The 27,010-nt window shown below is 40.5% G+C and overlaps 1 protein-coding gene across 4 annotated transcripts in view; it reads right to left on the bottom strand.

The window, feature by feature from the left end:
- Nucleotides 1-27,010, bottom strand: part of Arap2 (ArfGAP with RhoGAP domain, ankyrin repeat and PH domain 2) — a 208,289-nt gene that overhangs the window by 110,418 nt on the left and 70,861 nt on the right. For all 4 annotated transcript variants that reach the window (XM_060365295.1, XM_021658054.2, XM_021658056.2 and 1 more), the window contains exons 6-8: nucleotides 26,070-26,420; nucleotides 10,378-10,447; nucleotides 2,223-2,343 (exon numbers count right to left, since the gene is read on the bottom strand). In XM_060365295.1, the coding sequence (XP_060221278.1) occupies nucleotides 2,223-2,343; nucleotides 10,378-10,447; nucleotides 26,070-26,420 (542 nt within the window). The remainder of the gene's footprint in view (nucleotides 1-2,222; nucleotides 2,344-10,377; nucleotides 10,448-26,069; nucleotides 26,421-27,010) is intronic.

Raw genomic sequence — 27,010 nt, 5'->3', positions numbered from 1 at the left:
TTGGGGAGGAGCATGGGAGATGAGGGAGAGAGGGTAGGATTGGGAGGAGATGAGGGATGGGGTTGTAGCTGGGATACAAAGCGAATAAAATGTAATTAATATATAAAAGAAAAAAAACAAACAAGATCTGAACAACAGCAATACCAACAGACATGTTACCGAGGAGGGATACAATTCTAACAGGTCCATATCCCGGACAAGGACTACAGGCAACTGATGACCACCAAGAGAGAGAAAAAGTTAGCCTCTTCCAGGGGTGAGCGTCCTAACTGGCTATCCAATACAAATTGGTCCCCTCTAAAACCATACGCACAGAACCAACAAAAACTGACCTAGCGGGCTGTATTTATATAATTGTGAATGCATGTGTGTTCATGTGTGTGTGTGACAGTAATCATCGGGGGAGAGAAGCATATCCTGAGCTTCAGGGTGGAACACGGAAATATGAGAGGAGTTTGGGCAGGTGCTTGGGAGTACCTGGGTGGAGGAAATAGAAGTGAGGAAGCACTGTGATTATACTTCAGTTAAAAATGCATTTAAAATTAAAGTACATATATTTAAAAATCACACAGAGAGAGATGAAATGTCTTCAGTTATCCACACACAACATCTACACGGAACTGTTATCCCACGTGCCCTACAAGCGCTGCTATTTGATATTTTTTATGCTGTTGTGGGGGCTGGTGTGGTACTTTTGTTTTCAGCAGCAACATAAGCTTCTAGTTGGAGCTCAAAAATCATCAAGGTCTGAAAAGCACTGCTCCCTGGCAGGCAGCGCTCTAGAAATATATGTTTACTGAATGCTTTCTTTGTTCCGTATGCTAACACATGTTCTGGGATTGGAGGAGCCTAAGGGCAACGCTGCTGCTCAAGCAATAGTATCTCAGTAGTCTCCGTCGCTGCCAGACGCTCGCATGGGAAGAACGGGACAATAACCACGCAAGGTGCATTGCCAGGCTGTGTGATGCTCAACTCTGTCTGGAATCTATACAGTATTAGGCAAGCTCCTCGTACAATTATTATTGAACTAGAGCACATGAAGACAGCAATTGGGTCAGTTATAAAGGTACACCAAGATAGTTCCTAAAATAAGGCAAATCTCTTACTATGTAGTCAAGGATATAGCCTTACCTGTATTATGTGAAATAGGGAGGTTTATAGTCATGGCACATCATGAGACTCAAGCAAATGCACAAGGCAGAACCTTCATTTCCCATTACTTCTCCCTCCTGTACTAACCAAATTCAGAAAGACTCTCTGCACCCCTTTAGACACAATGCAAAGCAAATGTCACATTTCTACTGTTGTATTCATGTGTGTGTGTGCGTGTGTGTGTGTGTGTGTGCATGTGTGCTCACATGCACTTAGGAGTTGGTGTCATGTACATGTGGAAGTCTGAAGACAGCTGGCAGAAAGCAATTCTTTCCTTCCACAATATGGTTCCCAGGGATAAACTCAAGTCATCTTTCTCAGCAGCCAGCATTTCTCTCTGCTGAACCACCTCTCTGCCCTACATGTCACCTCTGCATCAGGAACCCCATAGTACAGGATTCCCATGAAAATAATGCAGGGAATACAGTGTGTAAAAAACCTATAACCCAAAGATTACTGTGCTGGTTCATTTGGCTAAGAACTTCCTATGTAAGCCTCCCTAAAATAACTTGTTTATAATCAGGACATTTTTGTTTTTGTATTAAATATCCAGTTTGCATTATCTAAAATCTCACACTAAAATGCTCTCTATGAGGAGAATTTTTTTGTTGTTCATTTTCACTGTTATATAGCTACAGTTTAAACAAATACCCCTACTTAATACCTCCTGACTAAATGATGTTAGTATGTAACAGTAACCACCCAAGGAGTAACTCAATTTATTTAGGCTTTTATATTATGTATTCCAAAAAACCCCACCCCTTTTAAAATATAAATTATTTGAGTATAATAGAGTTAAAAGAGTCTTTATATTTTTCTTTATCTGTTTTATTAACCTGATTTGTGAATAATGAAGGGCTCTTGATAGTGATAACAAAATGATCTTAGACACAGGTGGTGTGTGCCTGAATTCTCAGCGCTTGGGGAAATAAGGCCAGCGGGCGCAGAGTACAAGGCCAGTGTGAACTAAATACTGAGTTCTATGCCAGCCTGGGTAACACAGCCAGAGTCTTAGAAGAGAGATGGAGGAGGGAAGAGAAGCAAGGGGAAGGCATGGAAAACAATCTTACCTTCTTTTTCTACTCTGAAAACGAAAGTTCTTTGTGTTGTAACAATTTCGAATTTGTTGTCTCCTTGAGCTCGAACTGTGGAGATTGCAGTGAGGGGAATTATTCCTTTTGAATACATCTCCTGTATCAGTTAGAGGAAAGGACGAGGACAGATGAGCATGAAATTCTGGATACATTATAATCTAAGAATGGCTCTGCATTCACAACTGTTTTTCTTTCATGATTTCTATGTAAAAATTTAAAATGACAAGCAAATATGAACTATGAAATGTCCTGTGCTTTTAAGAGAAATGACCTTTTAAATCTTCTAGTCATCTGGATTTAAAAGGCAAAGCAGCAAATACACATAACCATAATAGATCAGCAATATACGCTTCCTAAACATAGAATCACATTCTCTAAATCGCTCTGGTCCCAGTGATTCGATGGTGTCTGCAGGCATCTGCTGGTCACAACGGGAACTGTCACAGGACGATCTGGAAACACGGCTGCACCAGAGAAGGAGGCAGACCTCAGGAGCCTCTCGGATTGGATTTCCTTAATTAGCCACATCTTCAGTGCTCTGACCATGAAAACTTTGATCTCATACTGGGTTACTTTTAAAAAGACAGGCACGGTAGTTTATGCCTTTAATATCCAAATTTGGGAGGCTGAAATGGAAGGACTGTACAAGTTTGAGGCTAGCCTGCCCTACAGTGAGACAATGTCACTGGACAACAACAAATGAAGAAAAGTGCTCCTGCTACCAGAAGCAGCAATCGCCCAGATGTACTCCTGCTTCCGAGGTCAGCAAGACTCTGACCGCTTTCTCTCAATCTTTATTTTTCTTAGAACTCCCAAACCATTGGGTAGAATAACCATCAGTGATTTCAATGTTTATTGAGAATGAAATATTTATTGTGTCCTGTGTTCAAAAGAAATTTAAGACTCACACTGTCAGAAACCAGGTAATTTACGTTCAGAAGTGAATTCAAAGTTTGGGATACATAAGTCAAAAGATGTAAACCCTCAATTCCTTTTAAAGGTTTGAGAAGTGTTTTATAAACGTGGTGAAATTTGATCCTGATTTTTTTAAAAAAAAAATTAACTTTCATAAAATTGCTAGGTTGGCAGACAGAATTCTGGGCAGACAGACTGAATAAAAACATAAAAACAAACAAAAAATGAGAAACAAAAAATGAGAAATAGACCACCCCCAAAAAGTAAATAATAAAGAATGCAGGGTTGTCAAGAAAGATGACACTGTGAAACCATTCTCAGATCTAAAATGTCCGTATATCAGAGGAGTATGCAGTTTCCACAGATTCTTAATGTTTTTATTCTTCATTCTCTCCCATGGCAGTCGCTACGTTTTATGATCTGAATATGAAAGTCTTCTTCAAGGTCATATATCAAACATGTGGGAGCCAGCTGTTAGCAGTATTTTAGAAGGTGGTAGAAGTTTAAGAAGTAGAGAAGTAGGGAATTATGGGTGTCATCACGAGGGTATTTTGAAGGTTACGCCAGCCTCTTGATCTCTGCTTGCTGGCCACCACGGAGTGGGTTCTGCTTTGTATTCCTGCCACCATGTTGTTCTGCATAGGCTCAGAATCGATGGCACCGAATACTTTGAAACCAAGACCCCAAATAAGTTTCTTCCCAACTTATGTCAAGCATTCTGTCACATAATCACAATGTCCAAGCCAGCAGATCTCAAACTGTGGGTTGTGACACCTTTGGCAAACCTCCAAAAATATATACATTATGATTCATAATGGTAGCAAACTTACAGTTATGAGGTAGTAATGAAAATAACTGTATGGTTGGGGGTCACCACAACATGAGTAACTGTATTGAAGGGTCACAGCATCAGGAAGGTTGAGAGGCACTGTTCTAAACTAACACACCAGAGAGACTACAGTTAGGAGCAGAAACGTATAAGCAAAAAAACAGTTTAGAAGAAGAATATACTGAATAATTCTGTGCAGGGAGCACTCCTCTCACTACCCTCTGCCCTCGCAGGCAGATGAGGAACAGCCGTCAGGAAGGATGGTCCTCGACATGCACCAGATGGACCTGGTACCTTCTTCAGTTACATTAACAACTCTCCTTCACTCTTTAACATGGCATCCCTGAACTGATGTGTCTACCAAATCATACTGAAACTTTAATAGCATTGTAAATACATACAACCCACAGGTTTCCTTTCCTCTATCCTCTCATGTAGCCAACAATGAGCATGTCATTTACTGATGATTTAGGAGCGTATGGACAACCTCACACAGGGAGATGGATGACAGAAAAAGCACTCACAAAATAAGTGAGTTTTTTTCCTTCTTGCTTTCCTTTCTTGTTTCTATCCTTTTTTTGTATGAAGGAAAATACCGTCTTAAATTTCAGCTTCCAACTTTATGTGCACAGATTTAAAATCATTCTTTTTCACTTGACCTGCCATCCCTCCCTCCCTCCCTCCCTCCATCCCTTCATCATCTATACATTTCTCTAAATTAGACTCCCATATTTGGGTCATCAGTAGTATGTGTAATTTTGCCTAAGTCCCTCCAACATTAAAAATTAATTCATTATTGGTTGAAAATATATTGGGCACTGCATGCATCTGGTGCAGAGATGTGTACACATGCAAGAAACCCGTACACAGGTAATAACAAATAAAGGGAAATTAAATACATCTTTTCCAGTGCTCCACTCTGAAATGGGGTGGACCAGTCCTTGACGTGAGTGGATCCTTCCCACAAAGAGTAGATTCTCACCACACACACCCTGGCAATCTGCTCCCACCGCTACTCCTCATCTCTGAATGGTCTCCATATTTATCATGACCCTTCATGGTTCCACATAAACACACTACTGAGCAAGTTTAAACTTCTCACAGTTTTCTCCACAACTTTCATCCTCACTGTGAGAGCATGGTCTAGGAACAGAGTCAAGTGGGGAGAACTCTGAGTGCTTGTGAGAACGCGCCAAGAAAACAGAACAAAAGTCTTCTGGCCTCAGTTTCTTCAAAGCACAAAACTGTTCTTGCAAGGTGTGTGTGTGTGTGTGTGTGTGTGTGTGTGTGTGTGTGTGTGTGTGTATGGACAGGAAAGGAGTATTTTAGAGGATTCATTTTTTACTGCTGATGTTATTCAATTAAATGTACAGGTATTCTGTATGTTTTGTTTGTTGTTTTTGCTTTGTTTTGTTTTTTTGGTTTGTTTGTTTGTTTTGCCATGTTTGGCCTGTCCGTGTAACACTCTTCTGAATGGCCTCCCTTGTTTCAATTTGTTTTCCTCATAGGCTTCCTGACACATAATAGTCCAACTGTCATCCAGCTGGAAAAAATAAAGCAGTTTATGGAGAAGAAAACCAAGATGGCTGAAGTTTATACATGGTTTAAAAATATAAATTTATTTCTGTGTTTATTATTTCTGTGTATGTGTATGTCGATGTATGTGATGGTCAGAGCAAAATTTGCTGGAGTTGATTCTTTCTATTGTGTGGAACCCAGGAACTGAACTCAGGTCCACAGATTTGGGTGCAATTGTCTTTAATTGGTGAGCCACCCTAGAGGTCCTCAGGTAGGTTTCAATAGCTAACAACAGTTTCAATGGCTAACTACAGTTTCAATGACTAATGACAGTTTCAATGGCTAACAATAGTTTCAATGGCTAACAACAGTTTCAATGGCTAAAGACGTCCAAACAGAAGAGAAAGAACATGCAAACAGTGAACCTATGGAAAGGAAATGGTGCAAAGCATGTAACCACAGAGGTCATTACAAAGAAACATGTAACATGATTGGCTTGCCAAAAGAAAGTCTGGAAATCAAAGTAAGTTAAAATGGAAATATGAGGTCCATGTAGACCACTAAATGCTTTAGACACTGTAGGAGAAAGAGAGAGAATGTCTTTACAATGTCAGGAAAATACAGAGGTAAAGGGAGCACAGCATCTTAAGATAGCTAATGGGTACGTTTGTTATATATGTGCCATGGCTGATACAAGACAGTGGGAACATTTAAATGTCTAAAAACATTTACACACTGTTACCTTAGTAGCCTTTTCCAAAACTTTAGTTTACTAAGAATTATAACAGCTTAGAAAAAAACTCCCTAATGAGATAATTAACATTTTTTTCTGTGCTACTTCTAACCCATTTGTCAGTGAAGAAAATCCAAATAGGACTGAAAAAAAATTTAAATGGAGAAAAAAATACAAGAAGAGATTAGCAGGAAGTTCATTAAAAAAAGCTATATGCCTATAAATAACAGTGAAATTATGTTCAGCAGGTAATGACTTGCGGTAGAGAAATGTGTTAAACAAAGAAGTGATCAAAATATACTCTGCAAACTAAACACTGTGTCAGCTCAGCCTCTCAAAGCCAGAGGTTATCTTATGAGATCTCAGGTAAAACTTGAGATTTTCTTTTTCAGCACCATAGGGTTGATTTTATATTTTTCTTGTAACAACAATATAAAGAAATACAGAGTAAAAAGAATAAAATCCTCCATGGATAACAGGCTCAAAAAAATGCCTGTTTTCTGAAGTGTGAAATTTTTCTTAAAAAAAACTTAAAGTGTCCCTCAAGGTTTTACCACACGGATATCTAGGCCAAATCTGTCATTTATCTGCTACTTTCGGACATGGAACAACCACAGGGCAATTCTGCCCACAGATGAGTGGCAACAGGAGTGAGTTAGATCTCTAGCAGGAGATCACATATCAAGGACGCGGGGATGACACTGTTTCAGTAATAAAATGAAGAAGTGTTTTGTTTTTCATTTTTTCTTTTTTTAATTTTAATTTTTTACATTAATTAGTTTATTCACTCTGTATCCCAGCTGTAGCCCCTCCTTCATTGCCTCCCAATCTCACCCTCCCTCCCTCATCTCCTCCCATCACCAAGTCCACTGATGGGGAGGTCCTCCTCCCCTTCCATCTGACCCCAGCCTATCAGGTCTCATCAGGAGCGGCTGCATTATCCTCCTCTGTGACCTAGCAAGGCTGCTCCCCAATAAACAATCTAATTTAACTTTTGAGGAGAGATTTATATCTTTTACTCTTACTGAAAATAAATTTCTTTTAAGATATTTTTAATTTTAATTTTACTTATTTTAGAAGAAGTCTTTATGGCATCACTGGACAACACTGAGGAACACAGAAGAAAACCAGCGAACTGGAACACACCTCCTCGCAATACCCAACCACACACTTAGGGCACATGGAGAGACATTCATGACTCAGAGGCTCCACTCACACACCTGATAAACTGCTCTAGCTGCCAGTGGTAAGCGCATGTCTTTTTAGAGGGGCCCCAGGACCAACTTCCTCTTTTAAGAAACAACTCCCTGTACTGTCTGGCTAAAATCCACTTATATGTGAGTACATACCACTGTGTGTCTTCCTGGGACTGGGTCAGGACGGTCTTTTCTAGCCCCATGGCTTGCATGTAAATTTTATGATTTTGTTGATTTTAATGGCTGGACCTACGGTCTCTAAACATATGAAGCCATGTGCAGCCCTTGCCTCGCATGGGCCACGAGTTATGTCTCTGACATGGACTATGTTGCCTGCTTTCTGATCACCCCTCCCCCCTTGATGGGACTTCCCTACCAGAACACAGGTGAAGAAGACAACTCAGCCCGCATGTGAACAGATGAGCTGGGGTGTGGTGGGGACAGGGGAGGAGCATGAAGGAGGGATGGTGGGTATGGGAGGAGAGGAGAGAAGGGCCTATGACCTAGATGCGAATTGAATATACAAATTAATTACAAGAAGAAAAAAGAAACAACTTCTCAATGGTGGAATGTTTTGACAAGATGAAATCAACCATCTGGAGGCAAGTGAATGAAATGACTGAAGAGATATATAACTGTAATATTTTTAAATAATGGCACCCAGTTAAATAATTTCTAGGAAATCACATGAACATAAACTTTTAATGAAAATTTTTGTTGCATGAATATTTGAAATGCAATGAAAAGAGGCTCCCTACACTGCAGGAATGATGCACTCTGAGATGATGGGGAGAAAAATAGTCCACTTGAACACAAAGTAGAAATTCCTTCTTAACCAGGAGTAGAGCAAAACTACCAGGCAAGGAGGCCTCCCACTCCTGAACACATTTCCTCTGCACTTCAATGAAACCAAGAAGACCAGATGCTGAAGGAAACTGACAATTAGTTTCCCCCAGTTCATTCTGGTTATGAGTCTAATCTTTAAGAGCGAAGCTAATTTTTTTGAGGGTTTTTGTTTCATTTTGATGCTGTTCTAGTCTACTTGGCTTTTTGTTCACTTTAACTTTTTTTTTTAAGAGAGAAGGAACATAAAGTTAGGTGGGGAGGAAGGTGGGAAAGTGACAAAAAAAAAAAACCCGAAACTCATATATTTTATGAAAAATTTAAAAAAGAGAAAAATGGTAATAAAAATGATGTTCTCAGGTTGAAGGACACTGAGTTTACTGTGTACATCATGGACACATGTGAAACCTCATGATGGTCAAACATATAAACAAACTAGAAATAGCTGACATAGCAAGTAATGACTGAAAACACTCCTTCTACCACTATGCACCCATGAGGATGTTCATTTAAACCAACCTGTAACTATCTAGGTCACTGCAAAAATGAAACCAAACAACCTGAAGCTGTCTACTGTTCTCACCATGATAGCAAGTGTCTGTGCAGCTATGAAGCTTCTGTCTATAAGCATATATAAACATGTATATGTAAACATATACACACTTGCAGCAGTAATAGCACATCTCTCTTCAAGCCAAAAACATCACAAATATTATGCAGCATAAACTAATGATAAGACAATGCTGAATTTGAATATATGAATAGAAGAATGTGGATTTGTCATAAAATTAAAACTTTAAGTATATAATGAGAATGAAAAGGGTCTCATTTTAAGTACTCAAACCATGATACATTTGTCATTTCCACCTAGTCACTAAGAAAATGGCCAAGCAGAAGTAAAAAAAGGTGATGTAGTGGTTTCCATGTCATTTCCAAGTTTAACAACTGATAACACTATCCCTCAGCATCTCAGAGGGCCAGATTCCAGAAACTCCTCAGATACCAGCACCCACAAAAGCTCAAGCCCTTAATTATAACGCTCTCGTGCCTCCATATAACCTACAAATATCCTCCAGCATGCCCAAACACTTCCTGATTACTTATAATACCTTATATGGAAATTCTATGTAAATACATTGTATCATTTAGAGAAAAAAAGGAAAAAACTATGTAGATGTTCAGTCAAGATGGAACCTTTATGTATTTCTGAATCAGCTGGCTCAGTCCACACCAGTGCACAAGCTAGGACACGAGGGCTGGCCATGTACCATGGAACTGTATAAAATACAGAATTGGCTCTATTTCACTATGCATGCACACAGACACAAGCACATACTGGCAAACATAAATGGAGACACAAGTCACTTTTTTTAAACCATTTTCAGAAATAATAATGATTCTCACAAATATTTCACCCGTATCTTTTATGAAGGGCATTCTCAAAGCTTAGGAAGACATTCCTAGAATTCTGCCATGCATCAGCACCCCCCTCCCCAGGGAACGTCTCTCTGCCACTGTCACCAGGAGACAAGACTTCCAGTGGACCAGCCGCACGGACAGCACCCCCTCCCAGGACTCACTCCCTGAGCACCCAGAGAACATGCTTTGCGATTTGGCCAACACTTTCCCAGGCTTCCTGCATAGTCTTTCTGTAAATAATTCTTATTTTCTCCCATTTCCTCATGTACAAACTTATTTTCCTCCAAACTCATAGCAAATAGAATCTCATACAAACCCTTCTCACTCCGAGAGAATGAGACAAACCCTCTTTGCTTTTCAATTTTCTACTTATAATGTGGTTTGTATATATCCCTTGGTGCCTTTTCTGGATGAAGGCAATTCTGTATTCATCTTTGCAGAGCTTATAGCATCTCCTACGGTTTATAAAAGATGCTCTGCAAAAAACTATTAGATGCTTAAGCTAAAATATTAATTGTACGTTTCTATGAAGTTAAATTGTGACAAGTGCTGGTGTCATATTCCAGTTCTTTTCCTATTGATAATCTATTTTCTATTCTAAAAATTGCCAAGCTGTTCAGTTAAGTTTCCTTAAGTGCACGAAGTGTACGCAAAATAATGTTTGAAGACTGTACTTACTCTTTCATTATTGTAGTAAGAAATGCTAAGGCCATCAAATTTCACCCATCTCTTCTGAAACATGCGTTTTCTGTAAAATATACGAAACCATTATTTTACATTCCATTACTGTGAGTGTGAATTTTAAACGCGTCTTAACGTCCCTATGTTGAGCACATTCTATTGTGCTGTAGACAAGAGAGGTAACAAGAGGCTGTAACAATGCTCAGGTCTGGATTTCTAGCCACAGGACACAGAGAAAATGTGCGGAACAAGTTTCTGGTTAGATAAGGAAAAACAGTGTCAACGTTGCTTTCACGAGCAGCTGTGAGGGTCACTGCAAAACAAAAGGAGGACCCACGCAGCACCACTGAACCCACACTCCATCGAGAGGACAATCCCTCGCTGAACATAAGACATGATGCTCTCATCCTTCCTTATGCTTATGCGTGTATCTTATTCTGCTTTGATCTTGGGTGAATGGAAACTATGTTGCTAAGCTAATATGACCTTGTTAATTCAATTCATACATATAAATAATTGATTTTATGAAAATCCCTACCAAACCAGACAGTCCTTTACAATCTCTTTAAACAGCATACAGTTGAAATAGGATTGTGTAAAAGGCAAATGCGGTTTAAAATTCTGAGACAAAAATCAAAGGTAAAATAAAATAAATCCCATTTTGAGGTTTGGACTTTAAAAGAGAGGTTTTTTCTGGCTTTACATGGGATGGCTGAAGCAGCTTTTTGTACACAAAGTTGGTTTCCGTTTTGATTCTGTCCCTCTCGCCACAAGCCCCTGCCCACGTGTGTGTGTGAGTGTGTGTGTGTGTGCATGCGCGCGCACACACACCTGCACACACACACACACACAAAGTCCATAGATTTTGAGTACCTTCTTCTCCATACACTATTGGCCTGGACTGGTGCCATCGGGAGAGCCTCTGCTTTTAGCAGATATCAACACTAACTTCCTTTTTCAAAATGTGAAATAGGTCAACATGAAAAATCTCTCTCTCCATTTAAGGAGTTAGTATAATTTCCTGTGGCTTTCTGAAGAGTGAAAGATAGAAAAAGAACTTTCCGACCCTGGGAGAGTTTTTTTTTCTCACTGCTTTCCAGCCAAAGGTCTGTGACTTGTATAAAATATAGAAAGATTCTTATATTAATCATTAACAAATGTGTGCACCTGGAGAGCCAGCCAACCTCAATGATCAAACAGGAAAAAAAATTGAAGTTCACCAGTGCATACAACAGTTTCACATACAAACTCTGCATCAGTGATTGATAAGAACCTCATACAACCACACTGACTACCAGCCTCCTTCCTCTGATCTCCCCACATCCACTCCTTCCTGGCCTCTCCTGGATTGTCCCAGCTTTTCTCACAGCGACACTCTGCAGACTTTTCACTTCTAACAATCCACGGCGCCCACATTGCTAGCAGTTGGAAGAAAAGGCAAAAGCCAGTAGACCCACATCCCTTCATTCTCACATAGCCCAACCTCTCTGAAGCCATTTTGTTTCTTCCTCTCTCCCATTCCTACAAGGGAAACAACTGAGCGTCTTCCTTCAGAGTTCCAACAGTAATCAGGGCACTCGAGAACCTCTGTGATGGCCCCGCACACCTGACGCTGAAAATCAACAAACCAGTTCAGGCGAACACGCAATTTTCCATTTGAAAATATAAAAATCAGTATCTACAGAGAGACTAGAGGCCTTACAGCCCTTCTCCATCCTCCTTTCCCCCATTGCTAACTTTAAGTGTTATCCCTGAAACACCTGCATGATTATTCCTTTCCTGATGACCTAGTACACAGACAGCCAGCTTTCCTATGGTGACCTCTGTTTTCCCCACAGCAATCTCTCTATGTGTTTGTTCACTTCCTTAATGCCAACCTCCCACACCCACCTTCCTCCTTTACAGGAACAAAGTCCAAAACTGTTTCATTCTCTACTTATGATCAAGTATGAACACTAAATCCCAAATAACCACCTTCCCACACACATACACGAAATGGTTGAATGAACAAGCAATATGACTAGGCACAGTCCTTTTAAAACCTGGAGGAAGAGAGAAAAAAGTCAACCCCTGGCTTGTATACAACCACCTTCTTAAAAATAATAGTTGCAGAAGGGCAGTTAAATTCCTGAGAACTCTGAGTTAAGTTCACAGCCTGCAAGAACAGCACGTGAAAAGGCACAGGAAAATATGTTAATATACCTTAACTGAGATCTTTAGTCGCAGCTTCCACTCATGGCTTTTTCAGTCATTTCATAAGCTTCCACTCTTTGTTTTTCTCCCTTGTGGAGGTGTGTAGTATGTTTGCTCATGAGTGTGCATGTGTGTGTGTGCATACATACACATGTGTCCACGCACGTAGAAGCCAGAGGTCAATCTCAAGGGTTTTCTACTGCTCTGCACCTCATGTTTTCAGACTGGGTCTATTCCTGAGCCTCAATTCTGCCATTTGTGATAGACTGTGGACCACAGAGGCCTGGGATCTGCCTGTTTGCTCCCCCAGATCTGGGCTCACAGATGTGAGTGGCCATGTCCGCCTTTTAACATGGGAGCTGATGAGCACTTAGCACTGTAAAGGCAAGCTCTTCACAGCCTAAGCCACTTCCCTGCCCGAATTCATAAGCTCTCACAGAACTCTGTCAAAATCAAGGCATGCCCAGCTGTTTGTAAGACTGTGTATGTTGTTGTCTATAAAATCCAAGCTCAAGAACAATGCTCTTGGGTTACAAAGAGTTGAGAAATAAAACAGCAGAACTTTCCTAATTTGAAAGTCAGCTTAGGGTTCTGCGTTGGACTGTATTCACAGCTGACCTCCACTGTGCTTCATGCCAGTCTTGCCTTCCTGTGTGAGGTGCCAGAGGCATCACATATAACACAATGGAGAAAACAGTGGAGGGCGGCAGGGTCGTTGTTAGGAGATGGAAAGCTTAGGGCCCACTAGGTTAAGGGCTTAGTTTTGAGACAAGACGAAGAAAACTTTAGTTTTGTAACAGCCTTAATGTGTGAAAGAGTCTCCCAGGATCTACAATACTCTCAACTGCAGGTAACTATTTCGTGTGCTCACCAATTTTAAAACAAGTTTATTTTTTTAAAGAATGGTAAATCTCCCTAAGAATATGTAGAATTATAGTTAAGTCCCAGCCTATAAAAGAATGAGAAGCTTATGATATATAGCCAAAAGAACCTCCCCTCTAGAGCACAAATGAGGCATTTTGCCATCTTATTACGAAAACGTCACGTCTGTCACGCAGTAAGACTTTGGGTTCTTACTCTGTGGACAGTCCCTTCTGAGTCACACTGCCTCTGTCTATCCCTAGAACCTTCCCTGCCTCTTGACCTTTCTGTAAGACATATTCAAGGAGTAGAGATTTCCACCTGGTCCCTCACACGGATCGCTCTTCCTAGCCTCGTGCTCAGCTTGAAAGCCACGCAATCCAAACGTGGACCTGCCCCACCACAGAGGGGCTCCTCTAGCCCAGCTTGTTCTCCTGCTCAGTTTCCTAATAATGACATTCAGCAAAAACTTTAAACACATGTTTGCATCATCCATCTCCCATATGAAACTTGAGATCCTTAAATAGAAAACCATTTATGTTCCATTTGTCTATGTAAATCCAGAGATTACTGAATTTCTGAGGACCCAAGACAAACTCATCACATGTTTACTGAGTAAATGGGTACAGCGCTGTTAAAGGGTATACTTAGATTTACATTTTATAAGCAGAAACAAGTACAGAAACATGATTCCCTAACTTCCATATTTGTGTTTTTTAATATTAGTGATCAGTTTGATTATATGAAAAAAAAATCTTGATAAAACTACCCTGTCGTGAAAGGAAAAACTGAGAGCCTACAGTAAGCTTTAAAAACTCACAATTAATTTGAAGTAATTACAAGCACAGTCTTAGAATTAAATATCTTCTTTAAGCAACATCTCGCCACACCCCTCTCTTCAGCCTGTGATAACCACCATTCGACTTCCTGTTTCCATGAATTCAACTTTTTGTTTCCACACCTAACCAGACAACCTCGCAATTTTAAGAAGGGTGAATTCTCCGTGCCTACCATACAAATTGGTGATTATAGCTGATGATGTGTTTTTTTAAATGAATAAGTCTTAAGTGGTTTCATCACACAAAAATACTGTTCCAGGTGAGTCCTGTAAGTAACTCTTTTTGGTGATTGGCTCACAGTGTGTACATGGAGCAACTTGTCCTGTTAAAACATATTATGCCTTATTTATCCTGCTAAAATAGCATGTGTTAATTATCAATTATACTTTTAAGAGGCAAGGAGAAATAATTGTGGTTATGTGATATGTTTATAGATGTTTTCATTTTAAATTAAAACAATCAATAGGATGTATCTAAAATTAACACTGAATAATCTATTTTGCAGATTATATGTGTCAACATCCAATGAGCTTTTTTCTGCATGTGAACATCAATACTAAATTCTAACAATATAATAAGACAGAATTACAGCATCTTTTGAAGTTTTACGCTAATTCACAGCAAACATGAACTTAATATAAATCTTACAAACTCAAATAAGAACAATAAGAAAGACCTGGAGAAGGATCTTGCTTCTAAATTCCCATAAAAATTTTTAGATCTTAAATTTAATTTAATTTTGGCTGGGCATGTCAGTGCATGGTAAAGGGCATGTCAGCACTTAGGATGCTGAGGCAGGAGAATTATCAGCTGAAGAACAACCTAGTTAGACAGACCTCTCTGTTTGTTCATTTCTTAATTTAAGTACTTTGTTTCCCTGTGTGGTAACATCTATCTTTTGAACTTCATTTAACAGAGGCTAGAGAGATGGCTCAGTGGATAAAGTGTCTGGCATTCAAGCATGAATACAGGGTCAGGTTCACAGTACCCACACACATGGCACACAGGTGTGGAAGCCTGTCTGTAATCCCAGCCTTTGGGAAGTAGAGACAGGAAGATTCCTAGAGCAAAGATGGATGGCCAGATTAGCTAAATCACTGATCTCTGGGTTCATTTGAGAAACCCTTCCTCAATATAAGGGTCAGAGTGTGATCAAGGGAGATTCTGAAAGTCAGTCTCTGGCCTCCACGTGAATGCCCCCAAGTGTGCTTGTGTGCCTACTACCCATGTGTAACACCCCCCCCCCACACACACACACATACACACACACACCCAAGCAAAACTGTGCGATCGACAACTTAATTTGCATCCTGAAATTCTGAAATCAATCAAAGGGAATCATGAAAAGCAGTACCACGTTAGCCAGTGTCCCTGGTACAATTTCATGCAAGTTAAATGGACCTAATAGTGCGGTACAGAAAAGAAATGTAAAAGTCCACTCAGTAATGCACATAACGCTTAGTTCCAGGCGCGGTGCCAAGCCACCTGTAAACATTAACACATCTAATCTCCAACAACCCAAGGAGGAAAGTAATGTCATCCTTACCACACAGACCCAGGCAGGGAGCCACAGGGTAGTTAGGTAAGTCCTCCCAGCACACTGCCAGCACAGACTCTCTCTTCCTGAGGACTGCACTCTCAACAGGCACCCAGAGTATCTTAGAGCCACACAGCCCAAGCCACGCCACTAGTTAGTACTCAGCGTTAGCGTTTGACCTTCACGTGGGTTATATGTAAGCTCAGTTTCACAGACTGTTTCAGAATCCCTTCAGGAACGAAGGTAACACAGAGAGGAGTTATATTAGCCAGGGTTTTAGCTTCTTTCATTTTTTTAGCATTCTGAAGGGAAACATTTCTTTAAGAAGCTTTTTCGGAATAATTTATAAGGCTTGTGAAGTATCACCGAACAGTTTTCTATAAAGTCTTCCCTTGAGCTCTGGTACGGCAGGTGTTTTGAAGTTTCAATTGCTTTCATAAAAACAGCTTCAACGCCTGTTGTCAGGATTTGTCTCAAGATGGGTAACATGGAAAGCTTTCTTTCATAACTGTGTAAATCCATGCAATTAAATCTCTGTGTATGAAGGAGTCACACAGAGGCATTCTTGTTTATTAAATTTACTCTTAGGGGCCAATAGGCTTTGGGATTTTTTGTTGATGGTGCTGGTGGTCTTGAGACAGGTTTTGTTATTTTGTTTTGTTTTGATTTTGAACAACACCTCACTTTTCTGGAACTCACTATATAGATCAAGCTGCCCTTGAACTCATGGAGGCCCACCTTCCCCTGACTCCCAGGATCTGGGACAAAGGGCATGAGCTGCCACATCCAGCTTTGTTTTGATTTCTTTTTGAAGATTACATCTTTAAGCTTCAAGAGTTTGGATCTAGATAGCATGCTGGGCAATCACACTAACTGAAAGTGGAGAAGGCACTGCTTTTAAGATCCACGACAGGAACCATCCGAAGCCATCTTGTCAAATATGCAGCCTTTACCAGTCGCGGTATTTATACGCAGAATGTATTTTTCATTCATTCTAAAAAATCTCAAAAGGAGAAAAGACATCACATGCTGCTGAGGTTGCCTGCATTCTTTACATAATCCTAAAAAAAAGTGATTTCCTTTCTATAATCACTGCCCTGACACTAACCAGACTCGGTCTGTCTAGAACATGACACTCTCCAGACATCTACATTTTTATTTACCTAATTACTCATCTTAGTCTTCTATTCATGTCCCTAATTCCTCTCTAAAGTATGAAACTACCAAATGATACAGTATTAAGAATGAAGTAATTCTGACAGAAGTACATACAAAATGATTCTCCAGTATTTCTACAAATGTCAGCAGTTTTCCAAAGTACGTTTCCTCACATTTAAGCAAACCCAAGCATTAGTTTCTAAGACTGTCTTACCAGATGCTTTGAGCAACAAGATAAACACACAGACTTCACTTCAGACTCAGTTTCTATGTCTTATATTTTAAGTTAGACTGGAGGGGGAAAAAAGTACTTAGCAAAAACATTCCAAGAACTCAGGAGTTTTAGAAGTCAAGGTGAAAGCCCAAATTCTCTTTTTTAACTATGTTTTATTAGTATGTTATTATTTGTATATATATATAAGTTACAAATTTGATGTTTTCATTCACATGCATGTTTTGTTATGACTAACTCAAGGTAATTTAGCATATCTATCATTTCAGACATTCATAATTCTATGAGGAGGCCACAAAATCACTCTTTATAATATATAGACTATATAACACATCACTGCTGACTTAACTCCCACTGCTGAGACACGGAACACCAGACCTCACTTCAGCTGAGGAGCCCTGACCGAACCTCTCCCACCTTTCCTGCTAGTAACCACTGCTCTACCCTCAGCTTCTACAGGAACTATTTCTGACTCCCCATCTAAATAATATCTCCATGTGTTGGCCATTTCACTTCGCACAGCATCTTCCAGGTATAGCCATGTTGACACAAATGTCTTGACTTCCTATGAAGAATGAGTTTTATGTGTATGTACACATATGTGTACATAGTCACGTGTTTGCACCTGTGTAGACCAGAGGTCAAAGTCAGGGGTCTTCCTAAGTGTCACTCCGTCTTACTTTTAGAAACAGTCTCTCACTGAAGCTCAGACCATTGATTTGACTACACTGAATGGCTACAGTGCCTCAGGAGTGCTCCCCCCTGTTTTCCCTGGGACACGGACACACAGCACTGCTGCAGCTTTTTATGTGGTGATCGGGACTGAAGTCAAGTCCTTAGGTTTGTGTAGTAAACACAACACCAACTGGGATTTTTCCAGCCCCACGATCCTTGAATTTTCAGAGATTAGTAGTCATGGGATGAGTATCTGAACATCTATATTAAAAATCCACATTATTTTCCAGAGTCGTCCTTATAAAACCGCAGCAGATGCAATGGCACTGAGGCTATTGCTTGGGGGTTAAGAGCACTGTGTGGACTGACAAAGGATGCAGGTTTGAGTCCCAGCACCTACAAGGAGGCTAATGACTGTCTGTGATTCGGGTTCTAGAAGACCCAATGGATTTATAGGGAAGATATACAGAATGCCTACAGTTCTGTTCTTTCTGTGGTTTGAAGCATTCCCTACGAAGCACAGTATCTTTAGTGGCTGAAAGCAGGGCCATCATCCTAACTTAAGAAGTGGCTGGGTAGGAGAGGGCATGAGACTGTGAATGGAGGGTGTGTTCACAGGCAGTTTAAAACATAAACTTGATTATGAGTCTCAGCATCTGCTTCAATACCCTGCCGGGAGAGTCTTTGAGAGGCCCTCTGTGGTAGGCTCCTGTCCTGTTCCCTGTTTTCTCCTACATCCAATGCACATCCCATTTGTCTTTCTAAGTGAGGCTTGATCATCTTACTCCGGGTCCTCTTTCTCGTTTATCTTCTTTAGGTGTGTAGATTTCATTTTGTTTATCATACCTTATAGGCAGAGTGCAGGCAACCATATGAAAGAAGGGGGAGTTAGTACAACGTGGAAAGGACAGAAGGTCCAAGGACCATATATATCTGGGCACAGGGTCTTTTTTGAGACTGACATTCCACCAAGGACCATGTATGGATATAACCTAGAACCTCTGCTCGGATGAAGCCCGTGGTAGCTCAGTAACCAATTGGATTCCCATAGTGAGGGGAACAGGGACTATTTCTAACAGGAACTCAAGGTCAGGCTCTTTGACCTCCCCACCCCCCAAGGGAGGAGCAGTCCTGCTAGGCCACAGAGAAGGACTTTGCAGCCAGTCCTGAAGATACCTGATTAAACAGGGTCAGATGAAAGGGGAGGCGGTCTTCCCCAATCAGTGGACTTGGAAAGGGGCAGGGAGGAGATGAGGGAAGGAGGGAGGGTGGGATTGGGAGGGAATGAGGGAGCAGGATACAGCTGGGATACAGAGTTAATAAAATGTAACTAATAATAAAAATTTAAAAAGAAAACATACACTTGAGGTAAAGACAGATTTAAGGTCATCTTTGGCTACAAAGAAAGTTCAAGTACAACCTGGAAAACATGAGACCCAGTTTCAAATAAATAATAGCAGTTTTATATAAAATAAAAATTACTGATACTATACTACAAAACTCAAAGATGAATATCTTTGACAGTCAAGAATATGCAACAAAATTGCAGATACAATTTTTAGGTAACTATTTTTCAAGGAATGGTAGCAAGTGTGTCTATGCTAGAGAAGATGACCATGGTAAAATAAACAGATCTTCCTCAGTAGCACACCAAAAATTGACTCTTAATACTGCAAAGCCCAAGCATATGAGAACACAGTGCTGTTAACATTCGCACCAGAGGAGAGAAAATATCAAAACAAAGTACTGAAATTTGCTGAGCAACGTTTGAGAGGACAGATATATTTAACCTGATCGGGGCATTGCGGAACGTACACATGTGTGGAAATAGAATATTATCATCAAATTCAACCTTCCTGACTGTGTACGTCAGTTCAAACCATAGCTACAGTTGTAACTGTAAATCAGCACATATTGAGCATGGGCAAAGGCCTGCGTTCATGAAAGTCAGAAGACTTTTTTTTTTCAGTGCCAAGACGATTCAATACATACAGTTACTCACATACACAAATGAAGGAACAAGCTGAAGGTGGCTTGTGAACAAACCGCTTAGAGGAAGAGAGCTGCCGAGCATTTCTGCCTGTGCCTTTGCTTGTTTGGAAAGTTTTCTGACTTACATAATGCACTTTTTGTGCAGTCTAAGGTGCCGGGCCCTCAGAGTTCAAGGTGAACTGATGAATTCTTTAAGTCTGCCACTAAGAAAATGACTAGGACTCCCTCACAGTAACAGGGCCAAAGGTCATCCGCAATCAAAGTGTTCTCAAGGGCCCAAAGACTGAGGTTCATGGAGGACCAATTAGGAATCAGCTCCAAGGACCCCACAGAGCTGATCTTGATCTTGACCTTATCCCAGTGTGTGGGAGACGCAGGTGCTGAGTGCGATGCAGGTTTGAGCGACGCTCTAAAGGAACCAAGTCTTGGCAGTTCTAATTTAGCCTGCCTGACTCCTATGACCCTACGTATTTTTCTGCAGCCAGACTGACTGAATTAGTTGGTTCACTTTAATGGAAACCAAAACTAATATTCTTTTCCCCTCACACTGGAAATAAAATGTTTTGTTTTCTTGCCTTTACAGGTGATATGTGATTTGCAAAATGCACAGCTATTTCACCAGTATAACAAAGTTAACTTTAATCAAGGATTTTTTTATTCAACCTCCAGTTCAGCCAAGTAATTGCTACTTAACATTTCGATCAAAAAATAAATGTGCCAGATCCCCATCTTCCACAGCCAGCCTTGCCATGGAAGGCACTAGAGGGACACCTAAGATGCCCACATTCCTGTACCAGGGCGGAGAACACCTACTAAAGCAGTCTTGGTGGCTGAAGAGATCATTCACAGCACGAATTCTAACTTGCCAAGCAGTCACAGGCCGACCAGGCCTGCCCCAAACCTTGTTTGGTCTGACCTCTGCGTAGTATCTGACTGCTGATGTTCTCATTTCCGCGCTCTCCCTGCTGAACTGGAAGATCAGTTTCCCTGACAGCCTCTCCCCACTGGAGCCAGGAGCATTTTTTACCCACCTACCATAAAGCAATGGTGTCAGCGACCACTGTTTGCTCTTACTCCTGCTTGGTCCCACACTCCAGTACTTCCTGACGTCACCTGCCTCAAGGCCAGGGCGGCATCTTGCTCCTGTGCACATCCCTCCACTCACTGCAAGCAATGTTACTTTCTATCTGCTCACTGTGCTCTCCTCAGATCTCTATCTCCACCACCCCAGGCTCTGGCTTCCTTATCAGGCAGTCCCACGGTTAGAAAAAGTTATCAAAACACAGTCACAACAGAGAGAAAAACAAAATCTTAAATGATCCTGTCAAGTGAAATGTGAATTCCCTAATACTTAAACTTTGTTTTTATAAATAATGCTCAAATTGTTACACTACACACACAAACACTCATAAACGAATGTGTGTAAAAAGTTAGAAAGTATATCAGGATTATTGGTTTCAGCATGCAAAAATGGCACAGTTCATTCAATCATGTTCTCTTTCTCTGTCCTTTTACAAGTCCCAGGATTCCTACCCTAAATCAAATATGGGGAAATGCCACAATAAAATGCATGCAGTCTTTTCTACCTGTGCCTGTACTGATATACGAACACTGGGGTTACTAATTACTGGTGGGGAGCAATTGGTCCTCACAGTCCAATCAGACATTTTTAACCAAATATTGACAAATAAGTTTTGTTTTTTGTTTTGTTTTGTTTTCTTTTGCCTCCTCCTCTCCCTCTCAAACTCGTGGTCTGTTTTCTTTTTAATTATTATTGAACATGAGTGTGTGCCTGTGTATGTGTGCGTGTGTGTGTGTGTGTGTGTGTGTGTGTGTGTGTGTGTGCATGTATGTGTGTAGGGATGGCATTTAAGACTGGATAATCTATCAGGGGATTATCTGTAGACAGGATTGACTTCCCCCTCTCTCAGCAGCCATCAGCAGTACGCAGCTCTTCTTCCACGGCGTGGTCAGTGTGCTAGTCTTATCTATAAGACTAAATCACAGCCACACCGTTGTAAATGCCTGGGTGCAGCCCACCTGTCATATATGGAAGATGCCAACAACAGATATCCTGGTTTGCTGCTGTTACAGTCTTTCTAGCGCCTTTCTTCCAATGTTCTCTGAGCCGCACACATAGTGCTACATTAACAGAAGCATCCAGTGGAGCTAGCTGGCACCCTAACATCGGCCCACTTCCTTATACCCAGTCGTGGCTTCCTGTACTCATCTCCTTATGCTTAAAATCAAGGTTCTCCGATAAGGGCTGAGATGCATTACCTGGGGTATAAGGCTGCCCTTTTAGAATGCAGTTAGGCATTACAGTGGTCTAGAAATGTAGCATTAGCAGGTTCTCCTCCAGGGTGCATGACCTCCGACCACGGGCAGCTGGCTGGGTATAGGGTAAAGGGAAGAATTTCCTTTCACTGAGCAGGCAGGAAGTCCAACTGGCCAGCCGTTGGTTACCAGCGCCAAGCTCCAAATTACAAATGGCATTATTGTACCCTTGGGGATATCTTGCCATGCCAGTCACTGACATGGTTCACAGGCTTTACAGCAGAGTAGAACTTTTTTTTTTCCTCCTTGAAAGCTTGCAAAGCACCTTCAGATACTATGAGGGCGAATCCTCAGAAAGGAAGCTTCCAAGTCAATGCAGGCTCTATCCTTTCAAGTCCTGTGTCTGAAGTATGTGCTCTCTTCAGCAAGAAGGACTTGCCTTCAAGTTCTGGAGAAAACCAGGGGCAACATCAATAGCCTTTTTTTTGTTTTTTGTTTTTTCTTGGATTTATGTTTTGAAAGCTTCTCCCATGTTTATTTTTCTTCTTTCCCTATTGTGTTGGGGGAGGGAAGCCAAGATTTTGTGTATGTTAGGCAGACACTCTACCACTGAGATATATCCCCAAACCCACTTTATGTGCTACAGAATTTCCAAAACCAACAGTCTTACGCTCTACTATATTTAGGCCACTCAAACCCAAAGCTTGTTGTACAGACAAAGCCGACCTCCAACTTGGATTTATCCACTCTCCTCCGCCTCCTCCCAGGACTACAGATGTACACTGCCATACCCGCCCAACTGTCTGCAATTTAAATTCAGCTGGCGATGTTTCGTTCTTTCTCTTGTTATACGGTGACAATAAACTATTTTCTTCATAAGGCTGCCGATGGTTTTCACACCATGATTGCAGAACTGCTGTTTCCACTCCGAAAGAAAACATGTATTCAATCATGTAAGGTCACTAATGAATGAGGACACTAACAAACCCTACTAGTTAAAAGTATTAACTAGTATCTTCTTAATTCTGTGTTTTTATCACTCATATACATGGCTTTAAGGTAAAACAATTACAAAGGCACCAAAGGCCTCTGCTCTGCTGATATACAGCCACTGCTTTTCAGGCCACCTGTATAGTCTCATACAATAACGGCATTAAATTCATCTACTTGAGTTACAAGATCCCTGGAGACTTAAAACTTTTCTGTCCTAGAAACATTAAAATAAAATAGTGTTTAACACTAAGCTTTTCAGAGGCTCACTCAACAACAAATTGAGTCTAAGCATGTGTGTGGTGGGAATTAGGTAATTATGTATGTTAGAAGATCACTAAGACGGAAATGTGGCAAGCCAAAGCAAGGGAAAACACGTTTGCTAAGGAGGTGAGGTGGAATTAAGAGATCACAGTATATGAACCCTTCAGAACCAGGCCAGGTCATTAGGGGAGAAATACCGTTGTCAAACACCATGACATCAAAGCAAGAACGTGGGTGAGGGATGTGCTTATGATGCTTTTTGCAAGAACATTTTGGGGAGAAAAGAGTTATCACAGAGGCCCCCCCAAAGAAGACTCCTACTTTTTAATGTTTCTATATCTAGTAGACTAGAAAGTAGCTTACTTTGCTAGTCTACTTTTATTCTTCTTTTCTATCTGGAATATACTACGGTGAAGTACAATGGTCGTATTAGATATGAGCCATCTATCTGGTCTATGCTTCAAATGTCATGAAGGAAATCTAGCTGACCGAATGAATTTGCAAATAAAGCTTTATTGGAAATACAGCCTCACGTACTGATATCACATCTTAATGATATCTGTATTCACGCCATGGCACCTGGGTTGAACTGTTAACAACGGAGAGCATACAAGCTGTAGGGCTTTAAAACATTTACCATTTGGCCCTTTTGGAAAGTTTGCTGCTGCTACAGAATTCAGAATGTCATCTCAGCTGCTACAACCTGAACCTGCGTCAGCTGGCCATGGGTCAAAGCTCTGCATAAGGAACAAGGAGGGTCGTCTTATTGGATTACCAGGCACCATTAACCAAACTCAAGATGCCCACGGAAGTCTGGCCAGGAGAAGGGTTTCAAATTCTAGCTCCGCCTTGAGTCTACCACCTATCTTTTAAGTCAAAGAAATATCATCACGTAAAAGAGTCTTTAAAGCATTGCCTGAAAAAAAAAAAGTTTACTTTCTTAGCTCTGTTCATATTGTTACCCAGAAGAAAATGTTTCAGCAAGGAAAAAAAAAAAAAAAAACACAAAAACCACAATGATTTTCCCCAAGGTTGAAAACTATAAATTTAAAATCATAGTCTCTCCCCTTAGGCAGGTTCTCTAGGAATGGAAAAATCAATGTTTTGATGAAAGAAAATGGAAAATGTTCTAATTATCCGAGAGGTGGCCAAAACGGGTCAGGCTTTCTCCATGTGCCCAGGGCTTAAGCACATCAGGTCCACCAAGTGCAACAGACTGCTGCAGTCTACGCAGGAAGCGTGGCTACGCAGCACCACACACCAGGAATCCTCCCACTCATCCTCCGGCATTTCACAATCACACCTGCCCCTCCCTGACCACTTACACTTTGCAGACAGGAAACGCTAGAAAAGATTCGAGCTTATTTTTCTTCTTTCTACTCATGTATAAAAATTACATACATTTTTATACATGAGTATGGGCCCTGGTTTTGTTATCTAAATATGCATTTACCAATAATGCTGATGACCGACAAGAAAAAGAAAAAAAATTACACAAAGGAATCTAGTTTGTCATCACAGTGTCAAAGGAAAGGAAGGACATAAATATCGGTGAGAGCACCGTGGCGTTCTATTCAAAACCTGCTTCTCTAAGGACACATGTTCCATAGCTGGCAATTATACAACCAATACTCAAATGACGTTTGGCTTTAATTTTTAAGAAATATTATTCAAACTCTTACTATGAATCAGATCTGCTTCTAATAAATCTTTGGCCTAAAATTATTTTGGATTAAACCAAGGCTTTGCAGAAATGTCACAGGGGAATAGAAGAGAAAAACAGCACATCACCAGGACTCACATTAGCTCCTTAAACATGAGACTATTTCCCCCAAAAATGTATTAATTCTTAAAGAACAATACAAATAATACTTTTAAATCAGAACGTTGGAGAGCAGAAAAACTTTCTAATTAAAATGTTATTTATCCCCAAAGATTTCATTGTACTGTATATTGGAAAATAGAAAGAATTTTATATGTAAATACCTGAAATGACAAATCTGTTTCAAAACCATAGTTAAGGGCTCTGACTTTCTGAGAAGCATAAAAATTAAAACTTTATGATCAAAATATAAAAATGTCAAAGAAAAGCTGTATTAGTAACATGTGTTGAAAATATAAAATAGATATCAAAATGCTTCACATAAAATAAAAAACCCTGACTCAGAGTTTGCTCACATCAAAAAAGAAAACAGGATAATAGATCAATAGCAGCAAAGAGCTTAATCTTAACTGATGATGCTCTCCTCCCTAAGTACAGCAGGCACTGTGCCCGCAAACAGAACACTGCTCTGAGCGTGTCCGCCCGTGTGGGCTGCCTGAAAACCCAGCCTGCCGGGCTCTGCTTTGATGGAGTGGGACACCAGAAAGGTTGTGTTATTGTCAAGTTAGAAACTAACACTCAGAAGGCGGAAGTGAACGTGTAACTGGAAGTTTTAATTCCAACAAGAATTAATTTAATTCCAAACCTTGCTGCAGGACTGCAGTTCTTATACCTATGCGCCTAGGGTACAGCATTCAAATGTACTGAAAATCCCTTTCAGAAAAAAAAGTATCTTGGGAGTTGGGTGTGGGTACAAAATAAATAAATAAATGAACTGGCAGATTTAGTATGCATAAGCTTGAATTTACCCAAATAGACACTTAGTAAGTAAAATGTATCAATCCTTACCCTTGAGGTGAGAGTTTATCCAGCCATCCAGATTTAACCTTTGCTGCAGAAGATCCATAGAAGCAGGCATAGGGAGAGATGGCATTTGAGATGGCTGATGAATCAGTATTTCCACTTGTGGAGCTTAAAGGATAACTGTGTCTATTAAAAGGGTCCAGGTAGAAGGCTTTTTGAGTCCTAGACTTAGACGCTTTCGAATTTTTTCTTCTTAGGCTCTGGAAGCATTCCTCCACTGTTGAGTACTCTGACTCAGAAGCTGAGTCCTTGGGAAGGTTATTTTTATCCTCTCGGAGTATCCAAATGTCTTCTACTTTGTCTTCACTCACTTCTTCCTTCCTGTTATCATATATGCTAAATAGAAAAGAATGGTAATCAAATTCAAAATGATATGGTTAATTTAATTTGTCAGATCTTTAAAACTTATAAACCAACCAGCCACAAAAGTTGAGGCTAAAAGGTCTTCACTGCATAATTAACCCAGCTTGTAATTTTAAAACCTTTCTCAGGGACTTGCCACCCAACTATGAAAATCTGAGTTTAGATCCATTTAACCCATATAGAAGCCACTTAAGCCATATAAAACCAGGAATAAAGATGATGTGTGTCCATCATCTCAGGACTGGAGAGGCGGTGACTGAAGGAACCCAGGGGCTTACTGCCAGCCAGTCTAGACAATCGCCGTCTCTAACAGTGCAAAGCTAAGCTGTAGAACAGCTGAGGAAGACATCTAACCTTGACCTCTGGTCTCTATAATCCATGCAGACCCACGCACAGGTGAAAACAAACTACTTGTGTCCAGATGCATTGTGTGCATGACACATCTTCTCCAGAAAAAAAATTCCAGTAGAAACATTCTATCATCCTATGTGGACACTTTAAAAAGCCCTATGTGTAACTTAATCATATTCTGCCCTCACAAAGGTTAAGTGCAAGTAACAATG

This window comes from Meriones unguiculatus, chromosome 12 (genome assembly GCF_030254825.1).
Source record: "Meriones unguiculatus strain TT.TT164.6M chromosome 12, Bangor_MerUng_6.1, whole genome shotgun sequence".
NCBI classification, from domain to species: Eukaryota; Metazoa; Chordata; class Mammalia; order Rodentia; family Muridae; genus Meriones; species Meriones unguiculatus.
The sequence above is the reverse complement of the archived record's forward strand: the minus strand, read 5'-3'. Positions and strand labels throughout refer to the sequence as shown.